The following is a 13,025-nucleotide window of genomic DNA, read 5'->3' as shown; positions in this document are numbered from 1 at the left end:
TCTCCCTCTCTCTCCCTCTCTCTCTCTCTCTCTGTGTCTCTCATGAATAAATGGATAAAATCTTTAAAAAAAATAAAATAAAGAAAATAAAATTTATTTTTAAAAAGGAAGAAAGGAAAGGAAAGGAAAGGAAAGGAAAGGAAAGGAGAAAAGAAAGAAAAAAGAGAAAAAGAAAGAAAGAAAAGAAAGAAGAAAGAAAGGAAGGAAGGAAGGAAGGAAGGAAGAAGAAAGAAAGAGAGAAAGAAAGAAAGAAAGAAAGAGAAAGAAAGAAAGAAAGAAAGAAAGAAAGAAAGAAAGAAAGAAAGAAAGAAAGAAAGAAAGAAAGAAAGAAAAATTTAAACTCAGGAACTCTGTATCTGTCTTGGTCCACTGAAGCAGCTCTCATGTGGTCATCCTGAGAATGAATAGGACAACTGGGATGGGGGAAAGGAGCAATAACCCAGACACCAGCCTGAACACATAATCTCTTCTTGTTTGGAAAGTTCTAGAATTAGGATGAGATGGCAGGTTTTTGAGAGGAAAAAAGGAATTTCTGGTCCTGGCCTGGCTGGAGGCCAAGTGACTGAAACAGGTGAAGCCTGATTCCAAACACTTGAGGTACAGGGCTGAGAACAAAGCGTGAGAAAATCCCCCAAGGCTCCCAGAGGGAGTGAGTCAAAAGGAACTGCTCCTCAGTTATTTCAGAAATGGTCTCCTCCTCCATCCCTGGAGGGAATGTGACCTTAATGGTCCCTAGGAGAAAGGCAGACCCTTAGGGCCACTCTCTGGCACCGGATCTGAGAACCCAGGCAGAGTTAGTCTCTCCATCCATGACCCGTGGGAGGGCCATATCCTGGTGTGGATTCTATTTCTTCCTATCCTCTCCCGCGGCCTCAGCCTGAGGCGAGATTCCGGAGGCCGCGCTCCGGTACCTGCGCGCAGCAGCGTCTCCTTCCCCATCTCCAGGTACTTCCCCAGCCACTCCACGCACGTCGTCTCCAGGTAGTTCCTCTCGAGCTCTGCAGCACCTGCCGCCTCCCTCTTGCGCCGGGTGATCTGCGCCGCCGTGTCCGCCGCGGTCCAGGAGCGCAGGTCCTCGTTCAGGGCCAGGTAATCGGCGCCGTCGTAGGCGACCTGCCAGTACCCGCGGAGGAGGCGCCCGCCGGGCCCCAGGTCACAGCCGAACAAGACCTGGATGGTGTGAGACCCTGGCCCCGCCCCGACAGGCCGCCACTCAGTCCAAAGAGAAAGTAAAACCTCCCGGGAGTTCCCGCGGGTTCGGGACGGGGACGAGGGGGAGGGGCGGGGACCTCGGACTCGGGGTGACGCCCGGACCCGGACACTCGGGCGACCCCGGCCGGTCGGTGGGGATGGGGGTCGTGCCCTGGCCCCGGGCCCGCGTCGCTCACCGGCCTCGCTCTGGTTGTAGTAGCCGCGCAGGGTGTCCAGGTGCACTCGGTACCTCTGTGCGGTGTCCCTGGCGATCCGCGTCTCCCGGTCCCAATACTCCGGCCCCTCCTGCTCCACCCACGGCGCCCGCGGCTCCATCCTCCCCGTGGCCGAGTCGCTGTCGAACCGCACGAACTGCGTGTCGTCCACGTAGCCGACGGCGATGAAGCGGGGGTCCCCGCGGCCGGGCCGGGACACGGAGGTGTAGACATAGCTCAGGGAGTGGGAGCCTGCGGAGCCGAGGGGCTGAGACCCCGCCCGACCCCCTCCCGCCGCGGGGCCCGGGGCCCAGGGGGAGATGCCCGGGGGGGGGGGGGCGGAGAGGCGGCTTCCCGGGGTCCCGCGTCCCCGCCCGCCGGTCCCCTCGCTCCCGCCCGCACTCACCCGCCCGGTCGGGGTCACGGCCAGGGCCCCCCGAAGGCAGCAGGGGGGCCCGCGCATCACGACTCGCTTCCTTGAGGTTCCAGGGACTCTAAGGGCCGGCAGGGGTGGCCCCACGGGCCGGAAGCCGCGGCGACGCCGACTGGCTCCTCTGGAGCCCCGCCACCCAGTGGGAGTGCGACTGGGGCCAAGCCCCGAGTATCCAGGCGGGGGCCCTGAGGCAGGTTGGGAGAGGGACGAGAGGCGCGCGGGGGGCGGAACCGGGCTTCCCGCCCCCAGACACCGCTCTAGGTCTTCCCGGAGACCCAGGACTTTGCCCTGATTCCCCCCCACCTGCACGGAGCGCTCCTTCTCTCGCTGTCTCCCTGAGGCCGGCCGGCGGTCCTTCTGAGGAAACCAGGGACAGACACCAGGCAGGGATCAGCCCCTTTCTGTCCCTTACGTTTGTGGAAATCCTCGACTTGAGCTGAACTACTCCTTACTTCTCCGTGCTCTTCTGAAAGAAAAATCACGGCCAGGAAACTGGATGCCAGATAGTGAGCTCGCCTGGGAATGGAGATGGAGAGACAGGGATTTTCTCTTTAAACCTGAAGTTGTGGCCACCTGGGAGGCTCAGTGCTTGAGCTTCTGCGGGTGGCTCAGGTCGTGATCCCTGGAGTCTTGGGATCAAGGCCCGAATAGGGAGCCTGTGTCTCTGCCTCTGTGTCTCTCTCATGAATAAATAAATAAAATCTTTAAAAATAAACAAAACAATCTTCATTCCATAGCCCCAAATTTCTGTGTGAGTTCCCCTCATATCCTCAATACATGGAAGCATGGTTTGATACTATACATTTCGATCAGGAGCATGTACAAACTTGAAGCACCTCAAATTTGCAACGTTCCATGCAGTCAAAATGCCCTTCGCCAGTGCTCCTGCATTGCCTATTTTTATGCATTATTCACATCTAAGCAGGGCACATATTTCGTCTAGACATTTTTTGAACTGATTTGCATAAGAAGGCAACTGATTTTCAGGCAGCCCCACAGATATAGTAAATTCTAGATGCAAAAAAATATCTTGCTAAGACCTGGAAATAGAGATTCCATTTTTAAAAAGGCTGTATAACAACATATTTAAATGTGAGGATTCCACTGCTATAAAACTGGTCACCTCTGCTTCTCTCCCTCCGCCTGGGTCTGCAGCCCTTCTCTCCATCTCTCATCAATTAGGGCCTCTCATCCCGAGTCTCCACCCCCTCTCACTCCTGATTGGGGCCCTGCTGCCACTCCAACACTTGCTACCCTAGGGCCACTCTCGCCACCTGGGACAGACAGCGATCCTGCTGATATGAGTCAGGTTGTGTCATTTCATCACTGAAAATGCTTCAGGGGCTCTATTATTTTTAAAGATTTTATTTGTTTATTTGAGCTAGAACACACACACAGGTAGGGTAAAGAGCAGAGGGAGAAGCAGGCTCCCTGCTGAGCAGGGAGCCCAACTTGGGGCTCCATCCCAGGACCCTGAGATCACTTGAGCCAAAAGCAGACACTTAACCAACTGAGCCACTCAAATGCTCCTCCATCTCACTTAGGAAGCCTCTAGAGGGACACCTGGGTGGTTCAGAGGTTGAGCGTCTGCCAGTGGCTCAGGTCCTGATCCTGGGGTCCTGGGATCAAGTTCCACAGTGGGCTCCCCAAGGGAGCCTGCTTCTCCCTCTGCCTGTGTCTCTCTGCCTCTCTCTGTGTGTCTCTCATAAATAAAATCTTTAAAAGAAAGAAAAAAGAAGTACTGGAAGGGCTCCTGGGCGGCTCAGTCAGTTAGGCATTCAACTCTTGATCTCGGCTTGGATCTTGGTCATGAGTTCAACCTCCATGCTGGGCATGAAACATACTTTTTAAAAAATAAAAAAGTCCTGAAAAGAAATAGGAAAATAAAATGTTTCTTTTCGGTTTTTCTGGGCGCTGTCATCAAGGAGCTGGAGAGAGGGGTCACAGTGGAGAAGCAGAAACCTGATGGATGACTCAAGGCTCCTACCTCTCCTCTCCTTCAATCCTTGCCGCATTCCTGATCTTGACACCTGTGGAGTCCAGGGCTGTTCAGAAGCTTCTTTGTGGCAGTATTGATGATGCCCAAGCTCCAGGTCAGCCTCCCCTGAGCAACTTACAGTCCAGACCCTCCCAGGCTGCTCAGTCAGAATTCAGGAGCAGCGCAGTGGCGCCCCCGTGTGGTCACAGGGATGACGTTGGAAGACCAAGTTCTCCTTTCTCTTGCACAGCAAGGACCTCCCAGGTCTCCCTCTGCTCCCAACACCAGATCAGGGCTTTGAACACAAAAGGTTGCCCCTCTCCATGTCAGGCTGGGTTGCAAAATGTTCCCCCAAATCCACAATAACATAGATGTTTCCTTTGCATGATCACTGATTCTGCCCTCAGGGGCAAGGTCTCCAGGCAATCACAGCTGGTTCCCAGATCTGGTATGGACCGCACAAAGAAATTGAGTGCCCTGTCTCCAAAGATAGGACCTAGGACTCCTAAGTTCCTGGCACTTCTTTCTGCTGCTGCCTCTGGGGCTGGACTCAGTTCAGTAAGTCTGAGAACATAGCATGAAGGATGAGGGGCAGAAGCCCACAGTGCATTGGGTCTAGAAAAGGGAGGATGCTCCTGGGGAGTGAGGCTAGGGTGTAAATAAGAACATGAGAGGGGAAGAGCTTCCAAGGAGGGAAGGAGTCAGGGAGAAGAGGGGCATGGGAAGGGCTGGTCTAAGGGACACCTGTTTACATGGAGAGGACTCTCTGGGTCCTGGACCAGAGTGAAGGGCAGATGCGGTACCAGCCCTGTAGGGACCACCAACCCTGGGTTTTCAAGGTCCCACTCCGTGTTATGGCTGAGCACACTTCAGTCGTCAGCCTTCAGTTGTTCCTTCCTCCTCTATGGCAAGCAGAGCCTCCCCACCAAGCTGAGGAGCCCCTCAACTGAACATGTAGTGTGGGCTGGACACTGATGTGGACTACAAGGACCTCAGTAACAGGACCCAGGGTACTGACCACCGATTTCCCAGCAGTCCCTACACCCTCCATAACTCACTGCCGAGGAGTCTGCATGCTTCCTCTCTGGTAACCCAAGCACCCTGAGATTGGACCCCTCAGGCCCTGTTCTCTGCTACTCTCAACCCCTGAACTTAGAAACTCATGCTACATCCCCAGTCCCAAATCTCCTTTCTACCCTAACCACTGACCCAACACTATGGCGGTGCTATAGACTGAATGTGCCCCACCCAGATACACATGTTGAAATATAATCCTCAGTATGATGGTATTAGAAGTTGAGGCTTTTGGGGGTGATTATATGATGAGAGTAGAGCCCTCATCAATGGGTTTAGAGTCCTTATAAAAGAGACTCCAGAGAGTATGTTGTTTAAGCCACTCGATCTGTGATATTTTGTGAATACCCAAGCAGACTAAGACAATCTCCAAAACCAAACACCGCGAAGCTCTTTCAGTTTCAGACCCACGTTAAGGAAAGTGGCCACAGCATGTATTCATTTATTCACAAATATTTAGTGAGTGTCTCTGTGCAGGGCATGATTTTAGGCCTGGTTATCACTTAATCAAGAGAAAAAGTGCCTACTCTCCTGATGCCTACAGTCTGATAGGAAAGACGGACAATAAAAATAGTAGCATTATTATGGTATTATATAGTATGCATTCCTGTTACCTATTGCTGGCTGGGTAACAATCCCAAAATAAAACTACCTTTTTATTAGCGGTCATTCTATGCAGACTGGGCTCAGCAGGCAGCTCTTCTGCTCCATCTGACATGGTCTGTGGCTGTTGTCATCTGGAGGCTCACCCTCATTCAAGAGGGTTCCCTCATAAGGCCGCAGTCAGTGCTGTCAACAGCTGGGAGCCTTCTAGGGCTACTGGCACGGAGCCACCCAGGGATCCCATACCACATTTTCTGTAACCATTCATCTGTTGGACATCTGGGCTCTTTCCATAGTTTAGCTATTGTGGACATTGCTGCTATAAACATTGGAGTGCTGGTGCCCCTTCAGATCACATTTGTATCTTTGGGGTAGATACCTAGTTATGCAATTGTTGGGTTGTAAGGTAGGTCTATTTTCAACTTTCTGAGGAACCTCCTACTGTTTTCTAGAGTGGCTGTACCGGCTGTACTCCCACCAACAGTACTCTCTTTCTCCACATCAGCACCAACACTTATTGTTTCTTGACTTGTTAATTTTAGTCATTCTGACCAGTGTGAGGTATATCTCATTGTGGTTTTGTTTTTTAATTTGTTTTTAATTTTTTAAATTTATTTATGATAGTCACAGAAAGAGAGAGAGAGGCAGAGACACAGACAGAGGGAGAAGCAGGCTCCATGCACCGGGAGCCCGATGTGGGATTCGATCCCCGGTCTCCAGGATCATGCCCTGGGCCAAAGGCAGGCGCCAAACCACTGCGCCACCCAGGGATCCCTCATTGTGGTTTTGATTAAAAAATTCATTAAATACACCTAACCTACCAAACACAGTAGCTAAGTCTAGCCTACCTTAAACACACACTCAGAACACTTACGTTAGCTTAGAGTTGGGCAAAATTATCTCACACAAAGCCAATTTTATAATAAAGTGTTGAGGGGCATTTGGCTGGCTCAACCAGAACACGGGACTCTTATTCTCGGGGTTGTGAATTTGAGCCCCATGTTGGGTGTAGAGATTACTTATATAAATAAAAGCTTTTTAGGGACTGCTGGGTGGCTCAGCAGTTGAGTATCTGCCTTTGGCTCAGGGCATGATCCTAGGGTCTTGGGATTGAGTCCCATATCAGGTCCCTGTGGGGAGCCTGCTTCTCCCTCTGCCTATGTCTCTGCTCTCTGTGTCTCTCATAAATAAATAAAATCTTAAAAAAAAAAAAAAAGTTTAAAAAAGTGTTGAATAAAATATGCAACTTCGGGATCCCTGGGTGGTGCAGCGGTGTGGCGCCTGCCTTTGGCCCAGGGCGCGATCCTGGAGACCAGGGATCGAGTCCCATGTCAGGCTCCCGGTGCATGGAGCCTGCTTCTCCCTCTGCCTGTGTCTCTGCCTCTCTCTCTCTCTCTGTCTCTGTGTGTGACTATCATAAATAAATAAAAAAATTAAAAAAAAAAAACTTTAAAAATATGCAACTTCTTGAATACTGTATTGAAAGTGAAAAACAAGATAATTGTATGGGTACAGAATTGCTGTTGTTTACCCTCACAGTTACATGTCTGACTGGGAGCTGTGACTCACTGCTGCTGCCCAGAATCACAAGAGTACTATACTACATCACTAGCCTGGGAAAAGATCAAAATTCAAAATCTGAATTACACTTTCTATTGAATGTGTTAAAGCCAAAAAAAATTGCAAGTCAAACCGTTGTAAATTGGGGACCATCTGTATACTAGCAATGCACAAGTGGAAGTTGACAAAACCCTGATAAAAGAAATCAAAGAACTAAATAATGAAAGATATTCCATATTCATGGGTAGGAAGACTTGATATTGCCAAAATGTCAGTTCTTCCCAACTTGGTCTTTATTTTTTTTTTTTAAGATTTTATTTATTTATTCATAGAGATGCAGAGAGAGAGAGAGAGAGAGAGAGGCAGAGACACAGGCAGAGGGAGAAGCAGGCTCCATGCTGAGAGCCTGACGTGGGACTCGATGCAGGGTCTCCAGGATCACGTCCTGGGCTGCAGGCGGCGCTAAACCGCTGCGCCACCAGGGCTGCCCCCGACTTGGTCTTTAAATTCAACTCGATCCCATTCAAAATCTCAAGTTTTTTTTTTTTTTAAGATCTTATTTATTCATGAGAGACATAGAATAATCAGAGACATAGCAGAGGGAGAAGCAGAGCTCCCTACAGGGAGCCTGACACAGGACTCAATCCCAGGAACCCAAGACCTGAGCCAAAAGCAGACATTCAACCAAGCCACCCAGGCGCCCCTCAGCAAGTTATTTTGTGGATAACAAGGTGACTCTTAAGTTTATGTGGAGAGGCAAAAGAGCCAGAATAGCCAGTCTACCATAAGAACACAGAATTACGAGAACTGATACTACCTGACTTCAAGACTCACTATAAAGCTATAGTAATCAAGACAGTGTATACAGTACTGGTGAAAAAAGTATATCAAAGGAAGAGAACAGAAAATCCAGAAACAGACCCACATAAATATAGTCAACTGATTTTTTTATATGAAAGCAAGGGCCATAAAATGGAGAAAATGTAATCTGTTAATAAACAGTGCTAGAACAATTGCTGGACAACCACATGCAAAAAAAAAAAAAAAAAAAAAAAGTGAAATGAGAAAGCTCTCTTGAAAGGTTACTGTGAAGGTCACCTATGACAAAAACAAAACCTGTCCAGCAGATTCAATGGATTTCAATATTCTTAAGGACCCACCTCCACAAGTTTCATATAGAGGGTACAGTAATTCATGTCAGTCACTTCAGTCCTGCCAATTTACTGGGTAGGATGCAGTATCAGCACATTGGCCTCAGAGAGCTCTGCAGCCCCTTCAACCTTGTGGATGATATTTACCATAATCCTGTGCTTCTCTCTGGCTGAAATCAGGATCCTCCTGCAGAAGCCAGACCCAACTCTCATTTGAATGTATTAAACATAAAGCCTTTTCATATAAAGGGGGGAAAAAAAGAGTATCAAAACACTATGACAGGGATCCCTGGGTGGCGCAGTGGTTTGGCGCCTGCCTTTGGCCCAGGGCGTGATCCTGGAGACCCGGGATCGAATCCCACGTCGGGCTCCCGGTGCATGGAGCCTGCTTCTCCCTCTGCCTGTGTCTCTGACTCTCTCTCTCTCTGTGTGTAACTTTCATAAATAAATAAAGAAAAAAAATATTAAAAAAAAAAAAAAAAACACTATGACAGGTTCCCTGCTCAGCAGCGGGGAGTCTGCTTCTCCCTCTGTCCCTCCCCACCCCCATGCTCATTCTCTCTTAAATGATTATTCTTTTCTAAGGAGACACTGTGAGATACCCAGGAGTAAAAAATATATATATATACACTAACACAAAATTAGGTAATCTGGCTTACAGATATTTACCTTCATTCCTTCATTTCCATGATTATGAGACCCAAAACTCATTCAATAGAATTGAACTGACTCAAATAGTCTTTCCCTTATACCAATTCTCATAGATGAACATCCAAATTCAGACTCTATTTTATTTTATTTTTTTTTTCAGACTCTATTTTAGAGTTCAGGACTATCTACTGTAAATTATTGGAGGTTAATCCATTTTAGAGCTCATAACCTAAAATAGAAAAACTCAGATGGTAGAAATCCCTACTTTTCAGGAAGGATACTTTATTATTAGTGCATCATTTAGATTGTCCTACAATAGTCTCATCTCCTGTATTTTCTTAATGGCTACAAATCTTGCTTTTAATTTATAGATGGTGGTTAGTTTAGCTTCAATATTAGTTGCTTATAGTCTCTTTAACCTTATACTGGATAGTTTCCCACATTAGTTTGGGCTTCTTATGTTCCAATAACTAATACTTTAAGCCATACGTATACAAATCAAATATGAATCATACATAACCTTATCGCTAAGAAACATGAAGCTTCTCATCCCCCAAAATCCTACCAAAGTTCTTGGTTCTTTTTCCACTGAAAAGTGAGAACATGGGATGCCTGGAAGGCTCAGTGGTTGAGTGTCTGCCTTTGACTCAGGGCATGATCCTGGGGTCCAGGATCAAGTCCCACATCGGGCTCCCTGCATGGAGCCTGCTTCTCCCTCTGCCTATATCTCTGCCTCTCCATCTCTCGTGAATAAATAAATAAAAATCTTTAAAAAGTGAGAACATGTCAGCTAATGGAGAATGTGAGGTCTTGGTGCTTCAGCTCCCCCCGCCCCAAGTTTGAGAGCCACTGACCTCCAGGAAGGTCACCCTTCCCAGTTCCTGGATCTCCATGCTATGGCAGAGGCCATCTTCCCATCAGATTCAGCATGATGTCACAAAAACAGTGAGCTGGTTAGCAACTGTCCACTCTCCAGCCATCTTGTTTCCTGAGGTACATTTTTCTGAGGGCCTACTTTCTCCCAGATGATCGAAACTGGGACCATCCACTCCCTTCTGAGCCACCTCTACACATAAGGACGGAACTATACACTCCAGCCACAGGACATTTCAGAATATACTGCAAAAAGGTTAACATGTATACACAAGGCTCACATCACACATCTGTTTTACTACAGATTTATAGTGAGGGCTCACAAGTTCAACAAAGCTCAAAATCGATTACTAGTGGTCACATTCTTTTCAGAAGCCAAGGGTACAATGACACAACAGTGCTCAAAACTACTAAAGAATGCAAATCCCTACAACATGCAATGCACAACAGACAAGAAATGTCATTCTGGGCCAGCAAAAAGAGAAACAGGAAATAAAGGGGTAATCATTACTTCAGCCAAGTCAATAGATCTGAGCTTTTCAGGTACACCTACCTGGGAATGAATTCTCCAGGCTTTCCAACCAACCAGCTGCAGACCTTGAGCATATCTGGCCCAGAGAGGGACTAAGAGATACTTGCTGAATGAGCCCTTCTGATTGCAAATGACATATTATTTTTTTTTTAATTTTTTTTTTTATTTATTTATGATAGTCACAGAGAGAGAGAGAGAGGCAGAGTCATAGGCAGAGGGAGAAGCAGGCTCCATGCACCGGGAGCCCGACGTGGGATTCGATCCCGGGTCTCCAGGATCGTGCCCTGGGCCAAAGGCAGGCGCCAAACCGCTGCGCCACCCAGGGATGCCGCAAATGACATATTAGATAAAGGGCTAGTATCCAAGATCTGTAAAGAACTTAGTAAAACTCAACAGCAAAGAAACAATCCAATCATGAAATGGGCAAAGACATGAACATAAATTTCACCAAAGACATACACATGGCCAACAAGCACATGAGAAAATGCTCCACATCACTGGCCATCAGGGAAATACAAATCAAAACCACGAGATAACCACCTCACACCTGTGAGAACAGTGAAAATTAACAAGACAGGAAATAACAAATGTTGGAGAGGATGTGGAGAAAGGGGAACCCTCTTGCACTGTTGGTGGGAATGTGAACTGGTACAGCCACTCTGGAAAACTGTGTGGAGGCTCATCAGAGCTAAAAATAGAACTGCCCGACGACCCAGCAGTTGCACTGCTGGGGATTTACCCCAAAGATACAGATGCAGTGAAATGGCAGGATACCTACACCCCAATGTTTAGAGCAGCAATGTCCACAATAGCTAAACTGTGGAAGGAGCCTCCGTGTCCATCGAAAGATGAACGGATAGAGATGTGGTCTCTATATACAATGGAATATTACTCAGCCATCAGAAAGGACAAATACCCACCATTTGCCTCAATGTGGATGGAACTGGAGGGTATCATGCTGAGTGAAGTTAAGTCAATTGGAGGACAATCATATGGTTTCATTCATTCAGGGAATATAAAAAATAGTGAAAGGAATATAGGGGAAAGGAGGGAAAATGAGTGGGAAATATCAGTGAGGGGGACAGAACATGAAAGACTCCTAACTCTGAAACGAACAAGGGATAGTGGAAGGGGAGGCGGGCAGGGGGATTGGGGTGACTGGGTTATGGGCACTGAGGGGCACTTGACCGGATGACGCACTGAGTGTTACAGTGTTATGTTGGCAAATTACTCTAACTAAAAAAATATACGAAAAAAAAAAAAAAACCAAAACACCAAAAACCCTTCTGAGCCAGTTTCCAGCACACCAGCAATCTAACTTTTACCTTGCAGAACTGAGAAAGGAGAACATAGTTTTAGTTTTAGAGTGTTATAAAGCAAGTTCTGCCTCAACTGGCAGGAACTTTTTCACATCAGTCTTGTCTAGGGCCAGGTTGGGAGGGAGGTTAAGTTAGGGGCAGGGCCCTGGGCAGGGCCAGTCACTGAAGCGAGGCCAAGGCCTGGAGGGAAGGAGCCAGTTCCTGGTGGCTGTTGGGCAGTTCAGACAGCTCCCTGTTACACCAGCCATGGTACTCCCTCTGCCCTGGCTCTCCTGTTGCTGCCGTCGCCTGCTCCTGCCTTCCTGGCCCCTGGCCCCCCAGAGCTCCTGGAGGTGCTGCTCCCAGAGCCCCAAGGCGAGCACAAAAGAGCAGACCAGCTCCACAAGCAGTGGGAAGAGGTCACCCCCAAGGGTAAGTGGCACCAAGAATAGGGAGGCAGAGGGGTGGAGGAATCCCTTTAATCTTATATTCACAGGCCTGTTCCAAATAGATACCACCCCCAACCCAGAGTCCTTGGACTAGTCCCAACTCCCAGATCCCCAGCAGTTTCCCCACACCCCCTACACCTCGAGGACTCTCTCCCCACAGCCCTCCCTCCCTGCAGAGTCCAAGAAGTCCTTGACCAGGAATTTCCCCTCCTCTAACAGTTAATTATTTCTTGGTGGGGGGAGGGACAGCCAGTCCTCTCCTCTCCATATCCTTCCTTGCACAAGGAGTCCAGTTTAACCCCTGAGCCGCAAACTGCCCCCCACAGGCCTATGCCTAAGACCAGAAGCTACCCTGGCTTCACAGTACAGAGAACCTTATTAATAAAAGGGGGTTGAAATGTGAGAGGCACAACACCGGACTTCCAGCAAGCCTCAGCTCCCTGCCCTGGCTGATGCTCCCTCCCCTCTGCCCCCCTCATTCAGGGTCCCAGGCCCCGCCCCACAGCTGAGCTGGCCCAAGCTGAGGAGTTGCTGGAGCAGCAGCTGGAGCTGTACCAGGCTCTTCTGGAAGGGCAAGAAGGGGCTTGGGAAGCCCAGGCCCTGGTGCTCAAGATCCAGAAGCTGAAGGAACAGATGAGGAGACACCGGGAGAGCCTAGGAGACGCCTAAGCTTTCCATCAGTTCCCATTTTACCTTCCAACACTGGAAACACTACACACCACCCACACTGGGGCCTTTGGGTCAGAAACATCCCAGCCCCTCCTAGGCCACTAAAAAAAAAAAAAAAAAAAAAAAAGGAAGACACTTTTCACAAAGGAAGACACTTCAGAAATTGAAGTAGCAAGGAGCAATGCCTTCTGCAGTCTTAGTCACATCCCCCTCCCCCTCTCTGATCCCTCCCAACTGACCTGAGCCCCACAGCAGGGCACACAGTCCTTATAAGAATGAATATACACTGAATCATGACCTAATCTCACCCCAAACCCAATAAAGGCATGGAGCACTTACAGACAGCAC

General features: G+C 48.5%; 1 protein-coding gene and 1 pseudogene across 1 annotated transcript; one reads left to right on the top strand and one right to left on the bottom strand.

Moving 5' to 3' along the window:
* Nucleotides 1-389: 389 nt before the first annotated feature.
* Nucleotides 390-1,869, bottom strand: LOC121486892 (annotated as a pseudogene).
* A 9,890-nt stretch (nt 1,870-11,759) lies between these two features.
* On the top strand, nt 11,760-13,024 carry MCCD1 (mitochondrial coiled-coil domain 1). The gene is made up of 2 exons (XM_041762417.1): nt 11,760-11,991; nt 12,492-13,024. Exons 1-2 carry the CDS (start codon nt 11,827-11,829, stop codon nt 12,675-12,677), a joined length of 351 nt encoding a protein of 116 aa, XP_041618351.1. The 5' UTR covers nt 11,760-11,826; the 3' UTR covers nt 12,678-13,024.
* The last annotated feature ends 1 nt before the right edge of the window (nt 13,025 follows it).

The sequence above is a fragment of the Vulpes lagopus genome, chromosome 1 (genome assembly GCF_018345385.1).
Source record: "Vulpes lagopus strain Blue_001 chromosome 1, ASM1834538v1, whole genome shotgun sequence".
Lineage (NCBI taxonomy): Eukaryota > Metazoa > Chordata > Mammalia > Carnivora > Canidae > Vulpes > Vulpes lagopus.
The sequence above is the reverse complement of the archived record's forward strand: the minus strand, read 5'-3'. Positions and strand labels throughout refer to the sequence as shown.

Coding starts and splice junctions, on each gene's coding strand:
- MCCD1 (XM_041762417.1), top strand. CDS start 11,827: ATGGTACTCCCTCTGCCCTGGCTCTCCTGTTGCTGCCGTCGCCTGCTC. Junction 11,992..12,491: donor GGAAGAGGTCACCCCCAAGG/GTAAGTGGCACC, acceptor CCCCTCATTCAG/GGTCCCAGGCCCCGCCCCAC.